This window comes from Panthera tigris, chromosome B1 (genome assembly GCF_018350195.1).
Source record: "Panthera tigris isolate Pti1 chromosome B1, P.tigris_Pti1_mat1.1, whole genome shotgun sequence".
Taxonomy (NCBI): Eukaryota; Metazoa; Chordata; class Mammalia; order Carnivora; family Felidae; genus Panthera; species Panthera tigris.
Genome location: NC_056663.1, coordinates 141,528,048 through 141,555,722, shown reverse-complemented (window position 1 = coordinate 141,555,722; position 27,675 = coordinate 141,528,048). Strand labels below are relative to the sequence as shown.

The 27,675-nt window shown below is 38.4% G+C and overlaps 1 protein-coding gene across 2 annotated transcripts in view; it reads left to right on the top strand.

Annotated features, from left to right (window-relative positions):
- CXCL13 (C-X-C motif chemokine ligand 13) overlaps positions 1 to 12,104 on the top strand; it is a 35,845-nt gene extending 23,741 nt beyond the window's left edge. The window contains exons 1-4 of one of the 2 annotated variants that reach the window (XM_007074792.3): positions 5,963 to 6,031; positions 7,714 to 7,846; positions 10,643 to 10,723; positions 11,249 to 12,104. In XM_007074792.3, coding sequence (XP_007074854.2) covers positions 5,968 to 6,031; positions 7,714 to 7,846; positions 10,643 to 10,723; positions 11,249 to 11,273 — 303 coding nt within the window. In that variant the 5' untranslated portion in view covers positions 5,963 to 5,967 and the 3' untranslated portion in view covers positions 11,274 to 12,104. Of the gene's footprint in view, positions 1 to 5,962; positions 6,032 to 7,713; positions 7,847 to 10,642; positions 10,724 to 11,248 lie in introns of those variants that run through there. The other variant, XM_042982720.1, reaches the window with a different exon arrangement.
- The last annotated feature ends 15,571 nt before the right edge of the window (positions 12,105 to 27,675 follow it).

Genomic DNA, 27,675 nt, shown 5'->3' with positions numbered 1-27,675 from the left:
AGAGGAGCTTAGTGTCTGGTTAGACAAAGGGGACACGCTGGAAAAGGAATATAAAGCCAAGAGGACTGCCTGGAGACACCTGAGGGCTGAGGATCAGCAGTTGTTAAAAGGACAGAGTGATATGCCAAAAACTTTCAAAAGTAAATAAGGGTGCTCTTGCTGGAAAATTAAACCATTGATTTATATTTATAACATCCAGGACTCCATACGTGGTTATAACATAAAGATATGTATGCTCGGTGAGAAAAGCAGATGAGAAAATAACATATAGATTAGGGAATCAATGAAAGAAACAAGGTGACTATTTTGCTAATGTTCATTGTGGTGTGCTTTAAAAGGCTGGAACACTTTGACTACACTTTGACATTGGTATGTGGTAGCTTCACTGTTCTCCGAAAACTTTCTAATCGTAGAAGGTTCACACCCAGCTCTGCTGAGGCCCAATGTGATTGCATGCCAGAGCACTGAGGCATCTGATTTTGCAATCTTGGGGCCAGGAAGTTGGATTTGGCCCAGAATTTGTTGGATTACTTCAGATTTTTAGGGGTTTTTCTCCCCTCTTTGATGAACATTTCAGCCTAATCAAAAAAATCTCAAATCTCACAATATAGCTTTAGAAAGCAACAAACCAAATCAAATAAATGATTTGAACGTTGAAAGAATACGCAGCACAGCACTCTTATCAGCACTCCGGGGTCTTTACCTGAGGACTGGCCTTTTTCCCTTCCAGCAAGCTGTTTTCATAAGTAATGCTGCCACCTAGCAGTCTTCTTGCAAATCACCGTTTTGAATTAAAGGCACATTTTAGCTTTGTCTCGGGTTCACTGTATTTGAGTTGAACTTGAGCAAAACTTGAAATATAAATTTAACTATCTTTGAAAAATACCTTTTCCACAAATACTGGTCTTGAAACCATTATCTGGAAAACAACAGACTGTTGTAAGCAATTCAGTTGAGATGAAATTGATGGCAAAAGGTAAAACACCTTCTAGGTAAGACTTCAGTACATTTAGGGGAGCCTGGGTGGCTCAGTTGGTTAGGCATCTAAATTGGGCTCAGGTCATGAACTCACAGTTCATGGGTTTGAGCCCTGCATTGGGCTCTGTGCTGACAGTGCAGAGCCTGGAGCCTGTTTCGTATTCTGTCTCTCTCTCTCTGCCCTCCCTCCCTTGCTTGTGCTCTCTCTCTGTCAAAAATAAATAAACATTAAAAAATGTTTTTAAAAAAAGACTTCAGTACATTTATAACTAATACAAACCTCCATGTGTATCTCCTTAGGGGAAATAGATCAATATTTTTTGTTGAAAGTGGGTAGAAATAAAGTGTGGGTGATCAGTCTCAATAAGGAACAACTTTTTGACCAGAGGACCTTCAAACTGAAGGAATCATAAATGTCCAACGGAAACCTAAGTGACATTTTAATTCACATCAAGAGCTTGACTCACAAACTAAGCCAAAGTTGCTTTTTAAAAAAGATGAATAAGATCTAGAGATCTGTTGTACATGATTATGCTTATAGTCAACAATATTGTATGTACACTTAAAAAAATTTTTAAGAGGATAGATCTCATGTTGTATTCTTATCAAAATACAATACAATACAATCTCATAAATTTTTGTGTTTTCACAAAGGTAAAAAAAAAATCTAACATTTATTGAGTGTTTGCTATTTGCCCAAACACCAAGCAAAGCACTTTCTTGGTACTGTGTTCCCTACACAAATCTCTAAGAAGGTATTACAGTAAATAATCCTATTAATACAGGAGGACCTGAGCCTTGGGGATGGTGACAAGGCAAGTGAGTGTTGGAGGGGGTTACAAACCCAGATGGTCTGATTTCAGAACTTGGGCTCTTACCTACCAGCAATCTATCAGAAGAAAATAGATGCCAGATTTTCAGCAGGTTAAAACACTTAACAGAACGGAGTAAGTTTCTATTTTCTACTTGGGTTGCTTTTTAAATGGCATGAAAGAAAATGTTCTCAGTTTGGTCAGAGTGACCTTTGTCTTATCTCCTGTTTTGTTACAAACTACTAAACATTGTAAGAATTTTTAACTCTACCAGAGCTCCCCTGTTCAATGACTACTGGCCTGCTAGATTGGTAGATACTTTGGCCAGTTTTGCCACCTCTCTATTTTAGTGACATTTCATTTCTTCATGTCTTGGGAAGGAGTGTCTTTCTTGTTGATATCACTGCTCTGCACTTAGCTCTCAGTGGACACGTTTGTCCTGGATGCTCTCACTCAGGGATATCTGTACATCATACCCTGAGGAGATTACTTGGGCAAGCATGTCTCTGAAGACAATTTGAATGTGTGTGTGGCTCATACTCTGCTACAGGTGCTTCTCAGACTTTCAGGTGCATTCAAATCATCTAGGCATCTTGTTAAAGTGCAGGACCTGAGATTTTGCATTTTTAACAACTTCTCAGATGAAGCTGATGGTGCTGGTCCATGAACCATGAGTATTAAGGTGCTCAAAACTCCTCAGTTTTTCTAGGGTCTGAGGAGAAAATCTGGCTTATTTCCGAAGTCAGGGAGGAAAACCTTCCCCATAATTTTCTCATTTTTCCCGTTTTTATGTATCCAATCATAAAAACAAGGGTATAAATCAAGTTATGTATTTTTATATTTTTAAACAAAGGTATCCATAAACATTATTTTAAAAATAAAATCCATTTGGGCCCTAAATTCACTGGTTCAAACTTTTCTTCTTGGATTCAAAGTCTTTGCAATTTATACCCCTACCATAAATGAGATCATGGAGAGTCATTCTGGAAACTTCTAGGACAATTGGGCTACCCGAGAGCTGCCCAACCTCCAGTCCTATCTTGGGGCAAGCAGGCATAAGGCTCCTATTGTCAGTATAAGCTAAATCCAGAACTCTGGGCATTAAAAAGACTAAAATCAAACTTTAGAATTGCTCTAGAATTAGCTCCCTGACCCAGTGGTCCTATTTTAACAATTGTGGAATTTCCTGGGTTTATTCAGAGTCCTCTTTCAGGTACTTTTGTCCCTATATTCTTCCTGTTATTGTCAGCATCACTCATTTTTGCTCTAACAAGGAGATATATAGTACATATAACAGAGGCAAGTGTAAAACTGCTACACTTGGTTCCCAAAATCAAATGGCACAAGAGTGAAATGAGTGAGACATAGAAATTGGCCATTTTCAAAAAAAAAAAAAAAATTCATTGCCTGTCTACTCAGTATAAGTGACCAGAATAATGTTATTCAGTCTAGGAAGGCATTAATAGAATAGTGCCTAGGACAAAGGAGGTAATGGGCCTCCTCTAGTTTGCACTGGCCAAGCCATACTTGGGGTACTATGGTGTTCAGATATGTGTGTACACGGGAATGTGTGTGTGTGTGTGTGTGTGTGTGTGTGTGTGTGACTCAGTGAAAGTATGGGAAGGCAAAAGGAAAAGCAGTCATGATTTAGGAGAAACAATGAAAAAGACCCAACAGATTTCAAAAAGATAACCTTTCTTTTTTTGAAGATAAGTGGTGGAAAGAAGTTGAGAGAATTTCAAACTGTGTTATAAGTTAAAGGGCCTAGAGATATTTGCCTTCGAAGTATGTCTATGCGGGTTTTAGAGCAGAAGTTACTTAAGACCCGTTAATGGGTGGATGGACGGATGAATGAGTAGACGGACGAACAGACAGACAGGCTATCTATTGAATATATTATATGTGTCAGGCGCTCTACCAAGAACTCCACATGTACTGAATGATTTCATTCTCCAAAAAAATCCTTTAAAATTAGTATTATCCCCATGTGAAAACTACTAAATATAAGGCAGAGATAAATTAAGTGACCTGTCCAAAGTCATTGACCGGGTGATTCCATAGCTTGTGCTCTTAACCTCTATTTAATAGCCCTATGTGACAGCCATGGAAGTTCACTGCTCAGATGTCCCTTAAAGAAATAACTTGCTGGCCGGCTGTGAAAAGTACAGTCAGCTGACAGCCTCCAGCTGTTAATATCTCTGGGATCTCCTTGTGCCTTCTACCAGAGACCATACTGTTTCTGAGAAGCCCCAGTGACTGAGTATGGCAGGGGTTGCAGGACCTGGATATTTCTGCATTATGGGCTCCTCTAATAGATAGTCTTTTCTCAGGGTATCTCCATGAAGTGGTCACAGATTTTGTCGGATCAGCACTGCAGTCTGAGGCTCTCTCTGCCCACTCCTGCTCCCTGCCCTTTTATCTACTACAGGAGTCATCCTGAAAACAACAGCAAAAGAAACTTCTTTCACTCCAACATCCATCTCATTGTCTGCTTCCTGAGGCACCCAACTGTGCTTCCTGAGGGACACACACTGTGTCTTCAAATATTTGGAATGTTATCATATAAAAGGGCATTTAGAATTGTTTTCATATAGTGATGAAGTATTGGATTAGGAGAAACTGACTGAACTACTAAGGAAGCAGCTTTCACATATACATAGGGAAGAACTTTCTAACAACTAAAACTGCACAAACAAGGGGATAGGCTGCCTCAACACTGATGAGTTTTCAGTAGTCACTGCAGTCATTCAGGCCAAGAGGAAAACCACTTGTTGTAAGGTCGTGTGACATTACCACAACCCCCACCCCATACACCATGGAACATCTAAGATGCTAAACATCCCCAATGCTGAGTACAAAAACCAAATTGTTTAGGAAACCACACCAGGAAGACCATAACTTTCAGTGGTTTGATGAGTCTGGTTTCATACATCCATACTTGTATACTCCCAGGACAGCCCAGTGGTACTCTATGCCAGACCACCTATTGTCCACATGCTTTTATTTCTTTTACTTAATCAAAGAACTCCTAGCAAGTGAGTTAAGGCTATAAGCTCATTGTCCACATGGGCTCATATGGCAGGATCAAAAACAAACTGCGCATATGTTTTATGAAACATACTGTAATACTGAGTTCAGTATCAGATAAAATTTTAATGACACCCTCCGCTGAGACCTGGTTCTAAAGCTCAATAACCTGCATACTTGAGACTGAAAGATTCTCTTCCTCAAAGTTGTTGCCTCCCTCCCTTCATCAAGACACGGGCATACCAATGAGGAGACACATACTTGCCCCCTTCCAGCATTTCCACAATGACCAAATTACATAAGTAATTATATATTTCAGATGATGAAATAAAAGGTGGGAAAGTCTGGCAGGAAAACAGTAACCTAGTCAGCACAGAAATCTGTATATAAGGAGACATTCATTAGGTGTGCAAATATTTACTAAGCACCTGCCAAAGGTTAGACTTTCTTACAGGGGCCAAGGGCACAAGGATGTGCTCCACAGAGTTCCCTGATTTCCTGGCGCATGCTTTCAAATGTCATTGAGAGGGGCGCCTGGGTGGCTCAGTCGGACAAGTGTCTGACTTTGGCTCAGGTCATGATCTCATGTTTTGTGGGTTCAAGCCCTGCCTTGGGCTCTGTGCTGACAGCTCAGAGCCTGGAGCCTGCTTTGGATTCTGTGTCTCCCTCTCTCCCTGCCCCTCCCCCACTTCCTCTCTCCCCCTCTCTCTCTTTCAAAAATAAATAAACATTTAAAAAAATAAAAATTAACAAAACAAATGTCATTGAGGAAGCCTGCTGGCCCTTCACTGAGAGAAGCAATCAAAGCCACAATCACAGTGACCTGTAGAACCTCCAGTCTGATGTCTTTTCCCTCTCACCCCACCCCCAAATTTCTGCAGCATCCCTGCCATTTATAATCTATATTTGTAAGACATATTTCATTATACTTAAAGTGCTTTGAAGCCAATTCATAAAATTTGCAAGGGGAGTTCAAAAAAAAAAGCAAGCTCAGCAATATTTGGGGACTTTTAAAACTGATGACACAGCTGACCTATTGGAGACACAGGCAGTGGGAGGGCCCTCACTGGTATAAATAAATAGGAATCTCTGTCCTCAGAACCCACAGTTTAGACTCAGAGCTGAAGTCTGAACTCCACCTTGAGGCAGAATGAGGTTCTCCCTGGGATTTCTGCTTCTCATGCTGTTGGTCTACAGCATCACTCCAGTCCATGGTGAGAACTTTCACTTATCTTCTCATTGTGCTTTGAGCAGAAATAATCTTCAGCATTTCTTTCCTTTTTTTTTTTAATTAAAAAATGGGGAGCAATATGACTGAAATGGGAAGGGGGAGATTACCTAAGTACTCCTAGGTTTCTAAAAGTAATATGCTTAGAGATTTAACTCTTAGAGGTTAGAGACACTTATGTTGTTAAGATTATTATCCATAGATAGAGATACTGAAGTTCAGCGTCCATGTGACTTATCGTTGGTTTGTCTATTCCTGGTCTTTTTCAGATTCAGCTCTGCTATAACTAATTCTTTCCATGTATATATCTTCTTGGCTCTGCCTTTCCATGCTACCCCTTCCGACTAAACCCTTTATAGCGTTTAAAGATCATTGACTTCAACAGGTTGGTCTCCTGCAGAGAACGTTTGGTGCAATTCTATTTGGCTAGCTCTGACGTGAGCCACTGTAAGCACAGCATGGGTACTTAAGTACATGCTTTCTGTAAAGACATAGACTTCCAAGTCTAAATGGGGTGACGATTGTATAAATAGATAAACATCTAGTTGAAGTTGTAAGTTTTTATACAGCTAAGGAAATCCAAGGCATGTGCCTTGGATTGATATGATATAGTCTGAATGATATAGTCTGCTCAGGTATAAAAAACAAATTTTTGCTCTTAAAGTGTAAGGCATTGTTTTTCGATTATTTTGCTTCACATGCTATTTTTATTCTTCAAGAACTTCATCTCTCACCTCCTCCATAAAGCTGTCCCATTGCCCTGGCAAAGTCCTCTGTTCCCATCATTTAGTTTGGATCCTGGGTGTGAAATACAACATTCTGTGACATTTTAGTTTTTGTTCATTTGTTTCCTCCACCAAATTGTAAATGCCTTGAGAGCCAGGGCCCTTTTATTTGCAAATATGTGTCCAGCATTGTGTTAGGCACTGGGCTTAAGAGGGTAGACTTCATTAAAATACATGAGATAGAGTAACTTATAAAAGTATCTAGTACTAATGACTTCTGTTATTGAATAAAAATAGTCTTGAATTTTTATTATCAGCTTTCGTTGGTAATAATTTGCAACCGAGATGAAGGACCAGCGTATTAAAATATATATATATATATATATATATCTCATATTAAAATACATATATATATATCTTATATTAAAATACATATATATATATATATATATATATATATATATATATATATATCTCCCGTGGTGTTTCCTTGGAGAGACAAGGAAGGGGGCGGTGAGCATGATGAGAACAGCTTGTTACTACTCTGGGGACACTGTAAGGGATTTATGTCTTTGGTCTTTATGTGTTTGGAGGGAAGATCAAATCAGTTGATTTTACACTGTATGAATTATAAGTGAGTTTTAAGTCCCCAGAGCAGTGGTTCTCAAATTTTATGATACAATCACCTGAGCACCAATATAATGGTATTAGAAATTTCAATAGGTGTCGTACTTTTAGAAAACTAATTTTATTTTTAAGGTTTTGGTAGAAAATGTTCGAAAATAAGCCAAGACAAGCAGAAAAACACACACTAAAAGCATCTGGGTGAAAGCGCCAACTTGAAATTTTTAAATCTTCAAATGCACCGTATGAAAGATTAGTAATTAAATTCAAGTTATGAATTATATGTCAAAGGGATTAAAATAACTGATTGTGTTTACAGGTGTTCTGGAGGCCTTTAACACAAACTTAAAGTGTAAATGCGTCCAAGAGACCTCAGCCTTTATCCCCATCCAACTCATTGAAAAGCTTCAGGTCTTGCCTCCTGGGAATGGGTGCCCAAACAAAGAAATCATGTAAGTTGCAGGAGAAAAATGTATGTGATTCTTTTCTCCCAATGAAAATCAGATCAAATGTTGCCATATAGTATTTTTTTAGTATTGTTGACATACAATGTTGCATTAATTTCATATGTACAGCATAGCATTCTTATTCAAGAATCTTAAAGGGATTGATTTTGAGAGTTGCTAACAACTCTCAAGCTAATAATGGGACTCAACAATATTTGTTAAGTACCTACTTTGCAGCGGCCCTGAGTTAAGTGCTTTATTCACATTCATTCATCATATTCCTTTAACAGACATTAAGTTACGTCTAGTGTTATCACTGCTCTGCAGGTGCAGAAACTGAGGCTTAGGGAGGTTAACCAACTGCCCTGAGGCAAACCCTTAGAAAGGGACAGAACCAGGACTCCACCCAGGTGTTCCCCCTCCAAGCCTCTTCTCTCCTACCAAAATCAAATCACCAGCAGAAGCAGACACTTTGTTCCCCAGAAGTTAAAGAGCAAGAAAATAAGTACCCACTACAGTCCTTGGTCTGAACATCTATTTTATGGGACAGTCCCTTAGCTTTAAGATCTACCAATTTTGATACCATTACTCTGATTGAAGAGTTAGGCTATGGAGTCAGCTGTGGCTGCAAGAAGTTTAATAGGTATTTTCTTTAACTGAAATAGCATGACCTCTTGTTTCTGTGACCCTTTTCAGTACTTTCAGAGAAATCTGTTGATACTTCTATCATAACGTTTTCCATGGCACATCAAATGAGAATTTACACATTGCACGCAAAGCCCCTAGTATAGTGCCTGGCACAACAGTAAATGTAATAAATGTTCAGTAAATGTTAGCTGTGATTATTATAGCATCACTGTGTTGAAGCAATCAGGTTTGTGGCTCTCTTTCTCTCTCCCATTCTCTCTCTCACCAGAAATAAGTTCCTTATAGACAGGGACCAGATTTATTTGTTTCTCTACTCCCAATGCTTTATCCCTTACCTGGCATAGAGCAATGTACAAGCAATGTTGGATTGTTACACTGCATTTTTTAAAGAATCCTATAGATATTTTGTGTATCACTACTTGGAACTTTGATTTCTCCTTCCTAGATCTATCTTTATGAACCAAGCATCCACAGCTCGTGGACATATTAGGCACAGCATCTTTCTCCACATTTTCTGACGTTACTCTCACTAGCAGCTCTGCCCCTGTACTTCTTTAGACATTTGATATGTTTGTAATCAGCCACTTTTTGTTTGTCCCATTTTGATATGTCCTTTGGGTGTCACACTAGTTGTGTTCAACTTGTAAAAAAGAACTATGGGATATCAAAAACGTGTGCAAAAATTTTTCATTAAAAAGGCATTATACTTTTCCTAATGTCTTCACTGATGAAGGTTCTAACTAACCCACAATTATTGGCCTCAAACTCAGAGATGTCAAGTCCAGCCATGACCTTGAGAGCAGTTCCTCTGGCTGCATAGAAACCTGAGATTCTCTCTCTCTCTCTCTCTCTCTCTCTCTCTCTCTCTCTTTTATTACATTTCCTCTGTCATGAGTCAAGTCTCTTACCTCTCAACCTGAGGAAGTAATGCACCCCAACTTTCTCTTCATTAACAACAATCATTTTGAAGGGGCAAAAATTTGATTTTATATCTTGTCACCAAATTCTGTATTTCTGAATTTTAACCAGATATAGAAACAAAAGCTGGAAATTACGAGAAATACATAGCAATCAGGGTAAAAATGCTGTGAGTCCAGATGGTCAGAAATCTATTTTCCCTCATGAACTCAAAAACCAAATTGGAAGACTCTGCCCAAGAACCCCAAAATGCTGTGACCTCTGACCTCTCTAAGATTCATTTACAAGGGTGGAGTTTCAAAGCTAGATGGACAGATCCTTCTTGCTAAGGTGAAGGTGAAGAAATCGTTTTGCTCAGAGGTCACCCCGATAGAGGGTTGAGTGTCCCTGGTCACTATCACCTGGGAGACCTCACATCTTTCACTGCAGGTAAAACATTCAGCACTGTGTCTGGCACTTATTGATAACTATTTAGATCCTGCCCATGTAGAGTGGTGGCTAAAAGTGTGGGTTCTAGAGGCAGATAACCTTCATTCGAATGCTGCCCTGCCCTTGCATTTGTCGTGCCATCTTGGGCAAGTTATTTAAACTCTCTAAACCTCAGGTTCCTCATCTAAATGTAAGGAAATCATAGTTCTCTAGCAAAGGACTTGTGTGAGATTGACATAATCCATGTTACCTGCTGAGGATAGTGATTGGCGCATTGTAAGTGCTTGATCAATATTAGCTATTATTGTTGCTGCTTTTGTTGTTATCGAATCTCTCAGAGCAGTGAAAGCCTCACTAACTAGAGGTTCAACAAAATGCCAGGGGCACTCGGAGCGATCAGCTCTGTAACCTCTCCCACATTAAATGTCATTGGATCTGCTTTTCAAATAAGATTTTCTCAAGAGAGTGTTTCCTATCGTTTATTTTGTTCTCCCAAGCTCAACAGACAACCATCTATTTTATGGGACATAAAGATAATGTGATATAGATTTAGAAGTGAGCCAATCTTAGAGTCAGCTATTTGGTCCACCTCCAACTCATGTAAAGATTGTCAGCAAAGCATTAACCCCTGACACGTAAGATTCTGTTAACCTCATCTTCAGCTCCACTGGCTCACACACAGATCCCAAACTGCCCACCTCCAATTTCACTTCATCCGGGAATATTTTTCTACTCCACTCTCCTTAAGGGCCGGATTGACTAAAATGTAACACTGCCTTATTTTTATTATTTTTTCTTTCCCCCCAGAGTTTGGAAGAAGAACAAGTCAGTTGTATGCTTGAACCCTCAAGCTAAATGGATACTAAAATTAATAAAAATGTTACAGAGGTAAGTCAGACATACCAAGGGTTTTCAGATTCCAGTTTGTACTGAAGGGCTTCCCTTTCATGGGTAGTCAAAATGGGGACCATTTTAATTATTTATTTATTTTTAATGTTTATTTATTTTTGAGAGAGAGACAGAGTGCACGACTGGGGCAGGGGCATAGAGAGAGGAGGACAGAGGATCCGAAGTGGGTTCTGCACTGACAGCAGACAGCCCGGTCGGTGCATGGCTCAAACCCACGAACCGTGAGATCATAACCTGAGCCAAAGTCAGATGCTTAACCCACTGAGCCACCTAGAAGCCCTAAATGGGGACCATTTTAAATTTGTGAGAAATTCCCAAGACAAATATCCATTCTTCACTATTATTACTTTTCAAATGAGTAAGGGTGACTCATTTCAGTAGCTCAATAAACTAAATGGAAAGTCAATATGCACAACAGTCCTTGTTTGATATCTTTAAGGAAAACCAGTTTTTAGTAAGTCTCTCTGTGAATATGACTCTCTTGTTTTTGTTTTTATTTCACAGAAAAAGTGCTGTTTCAACCCCATGAGCTCCAGTGTTTAAGAAAAGAGTCAACTGATGCCAATATCCCTACTAAGGACACCTGCATATGCCCCTCCTCCTGCTCTGGGTTTTAGTTTTGTATTTGGCTGAGTCTTTCCAAGAAAAAGAACTTCCCCATATAAGCAAGCATGAAAATATATGTTAAATAAGCTTACAGAAGCTGATGTGGCCAACTTGAGCTTTTTAAAAATTATAGTACCCTTATACACTTGGACTTTGCATTCTTATTAATCAGGAAGAAAGTTTCCTTGAGGATACTTAGTAATAAATCACATCGGTTTCTTTGAATAGTATACCTCTTGTTTACACTAAATTTTCCTAGAAACTAGGGGAACAAGAATTTAAACCTCAAATCTGAACATGTGGCTTGAATTAAGAAGGAAATGATGGAATTCATTTCAATCATTTCACACCAAAAGAAAAGCAGGCTTCCATAAGAGACTGAAACCTGCCTGGGAAACCCAGGGAATTTCATAAGAGACAGAGGGCTCTCACAGTAGCTACCTTCCATTTAAAAGCTCACTATTGAAAAAAATGGAGTCCTTTTCATTCGAAAGAGTTCTTTTACGAGATTTACTGTCCTGGACAAAAACTAATAACATTCAACAATCTCCAGACTTAAATTCGTAGAATATTCAGGAAAAGCATTTAAAAACTGATATTCAGATGTCTTCTTTTATACATTTGCTTTGACGAACTTTTCTTACTCATATCTTTTGCACAGACTTTTTTTTCCCTTGGTCTCTGGTACCTGATTCTTTAATGCTTCCTGTTGATCTAATGCTATTCAATAAACTCAAGTAAATGTTTTACTTAATTATGAGGAACTCATTCTTAATAGAGCATTTGCTCAAATTTAGACACTCTGACTCATCACAATGAAAAGTAGGACTTCATCATGTTAATTTTTGCTTGCATGATGCTTGCCTTTTACAGTTGTTTTAAATTATGTGGCAATGGGTGAGTGAAGTTATTCCTGATATTAACACAGGGGGAAAATGCTTGACTATGAGAGCTTCTTTTCCTTGATATACTCATCATTATTTCCTCTAGAGATTTCCAAATTCTTACCAAAACCTATTTTCACTTATATTGGTTCTTAAAGTCCCCAATGTTTGCTTTGACAAAGTTTTTCACTGGGTGACAAACAGAAGAAGTAGACCCTTAAACCCCCATCCCCTCCTTCCCTGGATGCAGCCTGGCTCTCCCATCAGGGCTGGGCTTTCCCAGTGGGCTGGGTTCCACTGCCCTAGTGCCCCTCATTCCCCTTGCTGCTTTGGGGGGCCCACTCCAAGCACACCCAGGTTTAAAGCTATATCTGGCTCCTGCTTTCAATTCTTTTTTATTTTTTGATTTACTTTTATTAAATAGATTTCTTGGATGGGAGTAAAGAGAACCTATTAATGCTACTTTTTCTGTTGTCTACAACAGGAATCATAAAATGGATCATAAAATGCCATCAAAATCCTGCATTCTAGCACTTTCCAGACTTCTACTTTTAGAGGTCAGGAACCACATCACTCTTTAGTTTTGTTTTGGTCTTTGAGAATGCAGCTAGACGAATAGGATCCTCAAATAAGAACTGTTGTCATTTTCTATGAGGCAGCTACTCATGTCACCCTCATTTTACAGAGGCAGAAGCTGAGACACTCAGGGATTAATAACTTGCTCGAGGCCTTACAGCTACTAAACAACAAATCAAAATTCAAATTCAGGCAGAGTGCATACTTCTAATCACCACACAATGCTGACCACACTTTATAGGGAGTAGACATCACCGGCTCCATTTTACAGAAGGAGAAGTTGATGCAAGTGAATATTTACTTGCCCCAAATCACATAACTAGTAAGAAGACAAAACCAGAATTCAAACCCAAGGCCTCCTGACTCCTAAATATATATATTTCTTACCTCAGCCCCTTTGTCCACCATTTTTTTCAGGGCCAAACTTCCAGAAGATCCAAGCCTCCCTTGGGTTGAGAAGACAGCATGAAGACAGTGGGCAAATGTGGGATTAGAAATGAAACAACAGGACCAGGGAGGGTTCTCAAACTTGCTTTCCTTACCACACAACTGCCAGCTTCTCAAAAGTCACAGTAGATTTGGAGGTGTTCAGCCTGATTAGGGACAGGGATCTTAACCCACAGTTAAATGCAGGATAACTTGCTGAGCCATTTAATGAGTGTCGGAGGAAAAGTGATCATTAGCTGATCTGAGCGTGTTTGGGTTCAGAAAGGGAGAATAATGAAATGGTAAGGCAAAATTCAGGTAATCCATGGTCACATACATGCAAACATACATAATTAAATTAATGAAAATCCAGAGTGAAATAGAACTGAAGGGAAAACACAAGCTAATGCTGGCCAACGCAGGACGTTCAACTCTGGGAAACAAAGTGCAGGAGTTAGAAGGCCAAGCTATGCAGGGAGCTCTTGGTAGCATAACACAGGGAACCTCTCACAAAGTGAGCCAAGCCTCAATTGCTCTACTCAAACCCATCTTACTGGTAGAAGCCCAAAGGAAAAGATTCTCTATGTCAAAAGGAAGCAGAATTCTTTCTACCCCCTGAAGGGGCTTAGCCCTACCTCACCTGGACATGGCTTGCCCAGCTGTATGAGTTCTGCCTTAGTGGTTTCCATTTTCTATTGCCTTCCTTTCTACAACTCTTCCCTGTCACTGAGATGTGTCATTGTATTGCTTCCAACTCTGTGTAAGGATTGGTACATTCCCCAAGGCTTTTTGCTCTGAGGTAAAGTTTGGTGGTACTTTTAAACACAATGAATGTGTTGGTTTACAGAAAACTTGGTGGAACTGAGAAGGAGAGGAAGCCCATGGGTCAGAAGGGTAATATTTGAAAGAGATATCACATCATTTTGTGACCCTCAAGGACAGAAGTTCTCTATGCATAGTCCCTCTGAAGAGCACCATAGGCAGCATCTGGATACTTGTTAAAATACATATTCTCAAGCCCCTCTCCAGGCCTACTGAATCAGAAACCCAGGGGTTGGGCCCAGAGTTGTAATAAACTGTGATAAAACAAAAACTGTATTTCCTGGCACAGATCTCCAAAACCCCTTGGAATTTCCTGACTCATAGGAGTGTCTTTTGTTCAGAATGAGCCCCTTTCAACCACACCTGAGTTTATGCTAGTGAGGTAACCATTGGTTACCTCATAGATAGCTTCAGGATGGGGGCTGGTTTCCAGAGGAACCAACCATGTTATTAAAGAATTGGACCTTTCAGCCTCACCTCTGACCTCCAGGGAGGGGAGAGGGGCTGGAGATTTTCAATCATCAATGGCCAATGATTTAATCAATCACACCTGTGTAATGGAACATCCATTAAAAATCCCTAAACAATAATGTTTGGAGAGCTTCTGAGTTGGTAAATACCTTGAGGTGCTGGAAGGGTGGTACACCTGGAGAGGACATGAAACAATATCCCCCACCTGCCTCCTGCCAATGCTTATCCTATGCATCTGTTCCACTCAGCTGTTCCTGAGTTGTATCTTTTATAATAAACCAGTAATAGTAAGCCACTTTCCAGGATTCTATGAGTCATTCCAGGAAATTATCAAACTTGAAGCAGGATTGTGGGAATCTCAGAATATGTAATCAGCTAGGAAGAAATGTAAATAGCCTGAGAACCCCATTTGCAGCTATTATCTAAAGTGGGAGTAGTTTTGTGGGACTGAGCCTTTAACCTGTGGGGTCTATGCTAACTACATATAGTGACAGAATTGAATTAAATTGTTGGACACCCAGTTGGCATCAGAGAATTGGAGAATTGGTTGGTGTCAGTAAACACTTGAGGAAAAAAAAAAAAATTTCACAATCCCTCCAGGTGATTCAAGTTTGAAAAACATTGTTCTAGGATAAGGGCCCCTAACCCTCATAATACATTAGAGTTATCTAGGGAGTTTTCTTCTTCTAAATATCAGGCTAATTGTTGTGATTTATATACAATAAAATTCACCCTCTTTAAATGTTCAGTGAGTTAGTTCAAACTGCCCCTGTCTTAGTCAGTTTCTACTGCTACTGAAAAGTACCAAAGGATGAGTGACTTATAAGTAACAGAAAGTTACCTCTCATAGTCTGGAGATTGGAAGTCCAAGATCAGAATGCCAACATGATTGGGTTCTGGTGAGATCCCTCCTCTGGGTTGCAGACTGATAATTTTTTCCTTGTAGCCTCACAAAAAAGAGAACAGAGAGGAGAGTGAGCTCTCTGGCAATCCTATTCATGAAGACTCCACCCTTATGACCCCATCTGATGCTAACTATCTTCCAAAGGCCCTACTTCCTAATATCATCACATTGGAGGGTAGAGCTTCAGCATACAAATTTTGAGGAGACACAAACATTCAGTTCATTACAACCCCAGTCCCTGTTGTGTTCTTATCATTTTGCCTTTTCCAGAATGTCATGTAAATGGAAATATACAGTATGCATCTTTTTTGTCTGGCTACTTTCACTTTGCATAAAGTTTTTGAGGTTCATCATGTTATTGAATATATCAGTGGTTTAATTTTTGTTGTTGTTGCTGATTACTATTCCATTGTATTCATATACCACAGTTGATTCAGTCACCAGTTGATGGGCATTTGAATTGTTTCCAGTTTTCAACTATTATGAATATAACTGCTTTCAACATTCACACACAAGTCTTTGTAGGAACATATGATTTTGTTGCTCTTGAGTAAATACCTAGAAGTGAGATTGTTGGGTCATATGGTAGATGCATATTTAACTTTATAAGAAGATGCTAGACTGTTTTCCAAAGTATCTCTACTATTTTGCATTCCCACAAGCAATATATGAGAATTTCAGTTTACATCCTTACAAAAAGATGTAAAGTTTTTTAAACTTTAAAGTCTTTTAAACTTTAGATATTTTAGCAAATGTTTAATCTCTTATGATCTTAATTTGTATTAATTAAAATGGCTAATGATTTAGAACAATTTTTAATGTGCTTATCAGAACCATGCATTTAGAGTAGAAACCTACCTTATGTGAAAGACTCTCCCCATTGAGTTACATTGGCAAAATTATCAAAAAGAAATTGATTATATATGTATGGTTCTACTTCTGGACTTGTTTTATTGATCTATATGTCTATCTTCATGCCAACACCATATGGTCTTGATTAGTACAGCTTAATAGTGAGTCTTAAAATTCAGTATCATGACTCTTCCTACGTTGTCCTTTTTCAAAATTATTTTGGACCCATGCCCTTTGCTTTTACATATGAATTTTTTTTCTTTTTTTAATGTTTATTTATTTTTTTAATATGAAATTTATTGTCACATTGGTTTCCATACAACACCCAGTGCTCCTTCCAACAGGTGCCCTCCTCAATACATCACGCACCCTCTCCTCCCTCCCGCCCGCCATCAACCCTCAGTTTGTTCTCAGTTTTTAAGAGTCTCTTATGTTTTGGCTCCCTCCCTCTCTAGCCTTTTTTTTTTTCCTTCTCCTCCTCCATGGCCTTCTGTTATGTTTCTCAGGATCCACATAAGAGTGAAAACAACATATGAATTTTAGAATCACCTTGTCGATTTCTACCTTTCCCCCAAAACAATTTTGACTGGGATTGTATTGAATCTATAGATCAATTTGGAAAGAATTGGCATCTTAATAATACTGAGTCTTTCCAGACATGAACACACTACATCTTTCCATTTATATAAAACTTATTTAATTTCTCTCAGCAATGTTTTGTAGTTGTCCACATTCAGATCCTGTACTCCCCGCCAAGCCAAACCATGAGGTGTTACCTTTAAAGGACGGTAATATGAAGGAGCAAGACAAACAGATGTGTTCTTTATTTATCATCCATTTAATTTGGGAAGAGATCAGATGTGTCTTCTAGCTTAACTTTAATTGGACAGTATTTCTCCCTCCTTGACAGAAAAGTAGTAAATTACTTGAAATGATATGATGATGGGACACCTTCTAATTCTCTCCCACCAGATCTACAAGTCTACCCAAATCTCCCCCTTATCAATTCCCTTTTCCTACATCAGAGTAGGTAACTCTCCTCCTCATTCCTCCATGACCAATCCCTCTACCTCTTTTAAATCTCATCCCCTTTCACTATCTCAGGAGTCATTAACCATACTTTTGTTCTCTTCTATAATCAAGCACTTCCTCCCAGTTCCATCTGCATACCATTTAAACATATTTTAGTCTCTGTCAAAAACGAACAAAAAAATTCTTCCTGGCCCTTTTCTGACTATCATCCCTACCTTTCTTCACCTCCATCACAGCCAAACCTCTTGCGTTGTCTATACTCAACATCTCCACTTCCCCAGGTCCTCTCACTCTGTAGCACCCTCAAGATGAGGCTTTCACTTCCTCATTACCCCAAAACAACTCTCAGTAAGGTCACCAATGTAGCCATTTAAGTCAGCCATTGTAGCCATTTAAGTCACCATTGTAGCCATTTAAGTCAGCTATTTCTGCAAAAGTGCTATGTAGCTCAGTGGCTTACAACAAAAACATTTATTTCTTGTTCATGTGTCTTTAGTTGAGCTGAGGTTCAGCTGACAAGAGTGACTTTGGAATTAATTCAATTCAGGCCATTTATTTGGTTCAGGTCTACTCCATACGTCTCTTATTTTGGAGGTATCAGATGATATTCAGGGCATATTCTTCTCATGGTGAAGGCAAATGCAGAAGGGAAGTGAACAAAAATATGCTATGCCTCTATGGTCAAGGCTCAGAATTATGAATCTATTTCTTCCACTCACATTTTATTGGCCAAAGCAAGTCATATGTCTTGGCCCAGTATCAGTGGGCAGAAAGTTTATTTCACTTTAGTGGAACTGCAAAACCATATGGCAAAGAACATGAGTACAGAGAGGAGTAAAAAAAATGGGGAAAATGTTAAATCTGCCATAGTTGACAAGTACAATGATCAAGGGTTCATGCTCATCTTACAGAACTATTTTTTTTTTTTTCAGGAAAGGAGGACTACTGCAGTTACAATCACTCCCTTTGTCACTCAGAACAACACATTTCTAGATTTCCTTCTATCTTTCTGGCCATTCCTTCTCAGTCTTATTTTCAGGCTCAACTTTCTCTCCCTGGCCAGTCAAATATAGAAAAGGTGACTGCTCCTCTTTTATCACTACTTATTTTCTGAGATATATCTAAGACCAAGTTTTTGTGACCATGTAAACATTAATGACTCTAAATTTTTCATCCCTATTCTCCTGTGAATTTCATTCTATCCTACCCAAATGACTCTGCTATATCTCCACTTTGGATCTTGCAAAGGTACTTCAAAAACTCAATGTCAAGGACCAAAATTCATGGTCCAATTCCAGCACTACCTTCCTCAGTAAGAGGTCCACAATTGTCCGATTTTATAAGAGGCAAAACTAAGATTCATTTAAAAATTAATTGTAAATGACTACCAGCTCCATAGCCAATTCATAACAAAACTCTGTTGACCTATTTCTGTAAATACTCCCCTAATCTGTCCCCACCTTCCATCCTTACCAACACCTTATACCAAGATGCCATCAATTTTCACCTGAAGTAATTAAGTAGCTTAAAGCTGTGTGTATCCTCCACCCCATCTGATATCTCTCTCTAACGCACTAAGGTGATCCTTATAACATGCATTTCAGATGATGTCACTCCTGTTCCATTTCTAAGCTTAACAGTCACTTCCTCAAAAAAGCCTTCCATATCCTTCCAGCCTAGGTTAGATCTCTTTGTGATATGCTCTCACAGAAATCCTTAAGAGCATTTACCTCAATCACTAATAAGACACTCGTTATTGTGACCATGTAATAAATATATGTTTCTCTATTAGGCTATAAACTCCATGAGATCAAGAACTGTGTTTGGTTTTGTTCATCCTTGTATCCTTAGCATCAGTTATGGCCTTGAACATAGTAGGAGTTCAAGAAATATTTGTTGAATGAATAAATGAGTGAATGAATGGATGAATGCCTTGTAATTATCTCATTTATTACTATTATAATAGTACAAAAAATAAATTTTCACATGTTCGTCCTATTTCTCTAATTGGATTATAAATTTCTTGGAGACAGAGAATCCAATTTTCATTTATTTGTCTCCCACACAGCATCCCGATATTCAGTAAGCAACTTTTGTGCAAAATGAAGGAGATCTTGTACAGCACATAATTTGTTTGCAATATTTAGAAAATATTTCTTTACCACATTACCTAGAACATATGACTAGGAGAAGGTAGAATCTCACCATATTTATAACTACCATTGTGCACTGGAAATGCTGACAGGTATAAACCAATTGATGATTGTCATTGAAATCTAATATAATTGTATAATATTAAGATTTTCCACCCTGATGAACATGGATGCAAAAATCCTCAACAAGATATTAGCCAACCGGATTCAACAATACATTAAAAAAGTTATTTACCATGACCAAGTGGGATTTATACCTGGGATGCAGGGCTGGTTCAATATCCGCAGAACAATTTACATGATTCATCACATCAATAAAATAAAGGACAAGAACCATATGATCCTCTCAATAGATGCAGAGAAAGCATTTGACAAAATACAGCATCCTTTCTTGATAAAAACCCTCAAGAAAGTAGGGATAGAAGGATCATACCTCGAGATCATAAAAGCCATATATGAACAACCCAATGCTAATATCATCCTCAATGGGGAAAACTGAGAGCTTTCCCCCTATGATCAGGAAAAAGACAGGGATGTCCACTCTCACCACTGTTATTCAACATAGTATTTGAAGTCTTAGCTTCAGCAATCAGACAACACAAAGAAATAAAAAGTCTCCAAATCAGCCAGGAGGAGGTCAGACTTTCACTTTTCGCAGATGACATGATACTCTATATGGAAGACCCTAAAGATTCCACCAAAAAACTGCTAGAACTGATTCATGAATTCAGCAAAGTTGCAGGATATAAAATCATTGCACAAAAATCAGTTGCATTCCTATACATCAACAATGAAGCAACAGAAAGAGAAATCAAGGAACCAATCCCATTTACAATTGCACCAAAAAACATAAAAATACCTAGGAATAAATCTAACCAAAGAGGTGAAAAATCAATACACTGAAAACTATAGAAAGCTTATGAAAGAAATTGAAGAAGACACAAAAAAATGGAAAAAGATTCCATGCACCTGGATAGGAAGAACAAATATTGCTAAAGTTTCAATACTACCTAAAGCAATCTACATATTCAATGTAATCCCTATCAAAGTAACACCAGAATTCTTCACATAGCGAGAAAAATAATTCTAAAATTTGTATGGAACTAGAGAAGACTAGTTATACTATATATACTATACTAGGCATCACAATCCCGGACTTCAAGCTGTACTTCAAAGCTGTAATCATCAAGACAGCATGGTACTGACACAAAACAGACACTCAGATCAATGGAACAGAATAGAGAACCCAGAAACAGACCCACAAATGTATGGCCAACTAATCTTTGACAGAGCAGGAAAGAATATCCAATGGAATTAAGACAGTCTCTTCAGCAAGTGGTGCTGGGAAAACTGGACAGCGACATGCAGAAGAATGAACCTGGACCACTTTCTTACACCATACACAAAAATAAACTCAAAATGGATGAAAGACCTGAATGTAAGACAGGAAGCCATCAAAATCCTCAAGGAGAAAGCAGGCAAAAACCTCTTTGATCTTGGCCACAACAACTTCTTACTCAACACATCTCCAGAGGCAAGGGAAACAAAAGCAAAAATGAACTATTGAGACCTCATCAAAATAAAAACCTTCTGCACAGAAGCAAACAATCAGCAAACTAAAAGGCAACTGACGGAATGGGAGAAGATATTTGCAAACAACATATCAGATAAAGGGTTAGTATCAAAAATCTATAAAGAACTTATCAAACTCAACACCCAAAAAACAAACAATCCAGTGAAGAAATGGACAAAAGACATGAATAGACACTTCTCCAAGGAAGACATCCATATGGCCAACTGACACATGAAAAACTGCTCAAATCACTCATCGTCAGGGAAATACAAATCAAAACCACAAGATACCACCTCACACCTGTCAGAATGGCTAACATTAACAACTCGGGCAACAACAGATGTTGGCGAGGTTGCGGGGAAAGAGGATCTCTTTTGCATTGTTGGTGGCAATGCAAGCTGGTGCAGCCACTCTGGAAAAAAAAAATTTTTTTCCTCAAAAAATTAAAAATAGAACTACTCTATGACCCAGCAATTGCACTATTAGGTGTTTATCCAAGAGATACAGGTATGTTGTTTCAAAGGGGCACACGCACCCCAATGTTTATAGCAGCACTAGTAACAATAGCCAAAGTATGCAAAGAGCCCAAATATCCATCGATGAAGGAGTGGATAAAGAAGACGTGGTATATATATACAATGAAGTATTACTTGGCAATCAAAAAGAATGAAATCTTGCCATTTGCAACTACATGGATAGAACTAGAAGATATTATGCTAAGCAAAAGTAGTCAGAGAAAGACAAATATCATAAGACTTCACTCATATGAGGACTTTAAGAGACAAAACAGATTAACATAAGGGAAGGGAAGCAAAAATAATATGAAAACAAGGAGGGAGACACAGCATAAGAGACTCTTAAATATGGAGAACAAACAGAGGGTTATTGGAGGGGTTGTAGGAGGGGGCATGGGCTAAATGGGTAAGGGGAATTAAGGAATCTACTCCTGAAATCATTGTTGCACTATATGCTAACTAATTTGGATGTGAATTTAAAAAATAAAATTAAAAAAATATTTTCCACTTAAATTCCAGTTAATTTGTGAATTTTAAATAATAAAATTATATCATGATATTAGGACACTAGTATTTTTCCAGGATGTTACTGGAAAAAGCAAAATTAATAATGAGTACATTCTCACTACAAATTTAAGGTGACTAACATTAGAGGCTAAAGTCTGGGATTGTGATGCCTCCCACTTTGGTCTTCTTCTTCAATGTTACTTTAGTTATTCGGGGTCTTTTGCAGTTCCATACAAATTTTAGGATTGCTTGTTCTAGCTTTGAGGAGAATGCTGGTGCAATTTTGATTGGGATTGCATTGAGTGTGTAGATAGCTTTGGGTAGTATTGACATTTTAACAATATTTGTTCCTCCAGTCCATGAGCATGGAATGTTTTTCCATTTCTTTGTATCTTCTTTAATTTCCTTCCTAAGCTTTCCATAGTTTTCAGCATACACATCTTTTACATCTTTGGTTAGGTTTATTCCTAGGTATTTTAGGATTCTTGGTGCAATTGTGAATGGGACCAGTTTCTTTATTTGTCTTTCTGTTGCTTCATTATTAGTGTATAAGAATGCACCTGATTTCTGTACATTAATTTTGTATCCTGCGACTTTGCCAAATTCATGTATCAGTTCTAGACTTTTGGTGGAGTCTATCGGGTTTTCCATGTATAGTATCAAGTCATCTGCAAAAAGTGAAAGCTTGACTTCATCTTTGCCAATTTTGATGCCTTTGATTTCCTTGTGTTGTCTGATTGCTGATGCTAGAACTTCCAACACTATGTTAAACAACAGCAGTGAGAGTGGACATCCCTGTTGTGTTCCTGATCTCAGGGGGAAAACTCTGTTTTTCCCCATTGAGAATTATGTTAGCTGTGGGCTTTTCATAAATGGCTTTTATGATGTTTAAGTATGTTCCTTCTATCCCAACTTTCTCAAGGGTTTTTGTGAATAAAGAATGCTGAATTTTGTCAAATGCTTTTTCTGCATCGATTGACAGGATCATATGGTTCTTTTCTTTTCTTTTTATTAATGTGATGTATCACATTGATTTATTTGTGAATGTTGAATCAGCCCTGCAGCCCAGGAATGAATCCCACTTGATCATGGTATATAATTCTTTTTATATGCTGTTGAATTCGATTTGCTAGTATCTAATTGAGAATTTTTGCATCCATATTCATCAGGGATATTGGCCTGTAGTTCTCTTTTTTTGATGGGTCTCTGTCTGGTTTAGGAATCAAAGTAATGCTGGCTTCATAGAATGAGTCTGGAAGTTTTCCTTCCCTTTCTATTTTTTGGAACAGCTTGAGAAGAATAGGTATTATCTCTGCTTTAAACCCAGGGAAGCCATCTGGACCTGAACTCATATTTGTTGGGAGATTTTTGATAACTGATTCAATTTCTTCTCTGGTTACAGGTCTGTTCAAGTTTTCAATTTCTTCCTGTTTGAGTTTTGGAAATGTGTGGGTTTAGAAATTTGTCCATTTCTTCCAGGTTGTCCATATAATTTTTTGTAGTATTCCCTGATAATTGCTTTGTATTTCTGAGGGATTGGTTGTAATAATTCCATTTTCACTCATGATTTTATCTATTTGGGTCATCTCCCTTTTCTTTTTGAGGAGCCTGGCTAGGGGTTTATCAATTTTGTTTATTTTTTCAAAAAAAACCAACTCTTGGTTTCATTGATCTGCTCTACAGTTTTTTTAGATTCTATATTGTTTATTTCTGCTCTGATATTTATTATTTCTCTTCTTCTGCTGGGTTTGAAGTACCTTTGCTGTTCTGCTTCTATTTCCTTTATGTGTGCTGTTAGATATTGTATTTGGGATTTTTCTTGTTTCTTGAGATAGGCATGGATTGCAATGTATTTTCCTCTCAGGACTGCCTTTGCTGCATCCCAAAGCATTTGGATTGTTGTATTTTCATTTTCATTTGTTTCCATATATTTTAAAATTTCTTCTCTAATTCCTGGTTGAACCATGCATTCTTTAGTAGGGTGTTCTTTAACCTCCATGCTTTTGGAGGTTTTCCAGACTTTTTCCTGTGGTTGATTTCAAGTTTCATAGCATTGTGGTCTGAAAGCGTGCATGGTATGATCTCAATTCTTTAGCCTCTACTACAAAGCTGTAATCATCAAGACAGCATGGTATTGGCACAAAAACAGACACATAGACCAATGGAATAGAATAGAGACCCCAGAATTGGACCCACAAAAGTATGGCCAACTAATTTTTGACAAAGCAGGAAAGAATATCCAATGGAAAAAAGACAGTCTCTTTAACAAATGGTGCTGGGAGAACTGGACAGCAACATGCAGAAGAATAAAATTAGACCACTTTCTTACACCATTCACAAAAATAAACTCAAAATGGATAAAGGACCTGAATGTGAGACAGGAAACCATCAAAACCCTAGAGGAGAAAGCAAGAAAAAAACCTCTCTGACCTCAGCTGCAGCAATTTCTTGCTTGATACATCTCCAAAGGCAAGGTAATTAAAAGCAAAAATGAACTATTGGGACTTCGTGAAGATAAAAACTTCTTCACTGCAAAAGAAACAACAAAACTAAAAGGCAACCAACGGAATGGGAAAAGATATTAGCAAATGACATATCAGACAAAGGGCTAGTATGCAAAATCTATAAAGAACTCACCAAACTCCACACCCAAAAAACAAATAATCCAGTGAAGAAATGGGCAGAAAACATGAATAGACACTTCTCTAAAGAAGACATCCAGATGGCCAATAGGCACATGAAAAGATGCTCAACGTCACGCTTCATCAAGGAAATACAAATCAAAACCACACTGAGATACCGCCTCACGCCAATCAGAGTGGCTAAAATGAACAAATCAGGAGACTATAGATGCCGGCGAAGATGTGGAGAAACGGGAACCCTCTTGCACTGTTGGTGGGAATGCAAATTGGTGCAGCCACTCTGGAAAACAGTGTGGAGGTTCCTCAAAAAATTAAAAATAGATCTACCCTATGACCCAGCAATAGCACTGCTAGGAATTTACCCAAGGGATACAGGAGTGCTGATGCATAGGGGCACTTGTATCCCAATGTTTATAGCATCACTTTCAACAATAGCCATATTATGGAAAGAGCCTAAATGTCCATCAACTGATGAATGAATAAAGAAATTGTGGTTTATATACACAATGGAATACTACGTGGCAATGAGAAAGAATGAAATGTGGCCTTTTGTAGCAACGTGGTTGGAACTGGAGAGTGTTATGCTAAGTGAAAGAAGTCATACAGAGAAAGACAGATACCATATGTTTTCGCTCTTACGTGGATCCTGAGAAAGTTAACAGAAGACCATGGGAGAGGGGAAGAAAAAAAAAAGAGAGGGAGACAGCCAAACCATAAGAGACTCTTAAAGACTGAAAATAAACTGAGGGTTGATGGGGAGTGGGAGGGAGGGTAGGGTGGGTGATGGGCATTGAGGAGGGCACCTGTTGGGATGAGCACTGGGTGTTGTATGGAAACTAATTTGACAATAAATTTCATATTATTAATTAATTAATTAATTAAAAAATAAGATGATTAACATTTATTAAATTCTTACTTGCTGTGTCATTTAGGGTCCCATTAGGAAACATTACGCTTAGCTGGAACTTTGAAGAGAATACAATAAATTATTTCAGAAGTGTGGACAGGATTAAAGGAACCAATAACAAATGTTGAGGCATCCAAGGACTAGTAACCACCCCACTTTTACTCCAGTCTAAGCCAAGAGGTAGGAATGAGAAGGAGGAAAGGAAGGAAATGGTGTTATGGAAGGACTTTGGAGAACTACAGCTTAGAAAACTAGATTACTTGATAAGAACTATAGGCATTGAGGATCAGCCACAAGAACTGGGTTTTAAAAAGAGTGGAGGAAATAAATTCTTCTACCTCTATTTCCTCCCATCCTCCAATCTCCTCTCCATACCCCACACCCTTATTGACCAAACACATCCAGCAGGGGTCAGATGAGAAAACAATCGTTCAAAGAGGTTAAAAAGTTTGCCCAGAGTCACATAGCTACTAAATATTAGTTCTGGTATTTGAATCCTAGCAGGCAGACTCCAAATACCATAATCTCATTTAATTATTTTACATGTGCAGTGAAGGACTGTCTCAATTACGACTCAATATAATGAAAGTTAATGAAGTCTAAATACATATATTTTCATCATATAGTCCACTGTTGAAGAATTGCTTATTCCTAGGGTACAGTTGGCTGCTTAACCAAATGAGCCACCCAGGTGCTCTTGTGTATTGACTCCTTGAAGGAGCCCACCTGGTGGCTGGGTGAGGCAGGTAGTTGGGTCTACCTCCAGTTGTGGTGCTACTGTGGGAAAGGCAGGGAGAGTGGCCAGTTCTAAACTCTACTGGCTGGAAGGGACCTTGAAGATCCCTCTAGGTCTCTTGTCACAATGAGAAGACCCAGGCAGAATTTTTCCCCCCAGCAAAAGCTAAAATTCTAAGGAAGATTAAAATTGAGGAAGTCTCTTAACTCTTTTTTTTTTTTTTTTTTTTTTTTGGCCTCTTCAATTGTCCATGAGGTCCAGCTCTGCATTCTTGATTTCCTCAGAACAGAACTGGAAACTTGGTGTTAGTCTGTGACTAATAAGATCATCCAGCCAATTCAAAGTGAAAAATTTATGTAACTTTCAGAAAACCTTGGCCAAAATCTGAGGTTGGTTTTTGGCAATGCTAAAGTCAATGTATATTAACAACACAAATGCTTCTTTGTGTCCTCAAATCCTGGGACAAGCTGTAGATTTTGACATTTAGCATTCATATTCATATCCAACCTGTGGAGTTGGTGGCAGAGTGTGGCATTTTACTAGAGGGAAAATGACAGCTTGTTTGTTGTTCATACACTGTACCTGCTTGACTTACAGTTTTTTTTAAGTCCTTATTTTGTATCATATCAAATTGTGAGTGAAATCTTGGAAACAATTTTCCTACTATCTGCTTTGTACATAATCCAGTACTTGCAAGACAGAACAATTTCTCAAGGATTTAACTTCATTCTGTTCATTTTTGAGACAGAAATACTAAAATGAGAAACAAATGGGTCACTGTCTAGCTGTACATTTGAAAAGTTTTATTTTTTGGAACAGGTTTCTTATTGAAAAATAAATCACTTAGGCTTTCAGGGAAGGTGGCAGAATAAGACCCTGGCTCACCTCATCCCACAGATAAAACAAGATAACACATACATCAGTGTAAATAACCCAGAAAGCAACCTGAAGACTAGCAGAACAGACTCTCCACAGCTAAATGTAGAGAAGAGGCCATATCAAGGAGGGTAATAAGGGTGGAGATGCAGTTAGGAGCCAAATGAACCCATGGGACTGTCTGTGGGAGGGAGGGATGCTGTGGCTATGGAGAAGAGAGAGGAGTAGACCCCACACCAGGCACCCCAGTCATGGACCTGCACTAGGAAGATGAATCCCTATAATATTTGGCTTTGAATATGAGAAGGGTCTAGCTTTGTGAGTTCTTACAATTAGTGGGCTTAGCACCTAGAACTTTAAAAATCAACAGGCTCAGTTCTGGGAGAATCAGGAGGGTGAAAGGAAACTGAGTCCCTACCTTTAAAGAGAAGCAAAATAAACAGCACTGA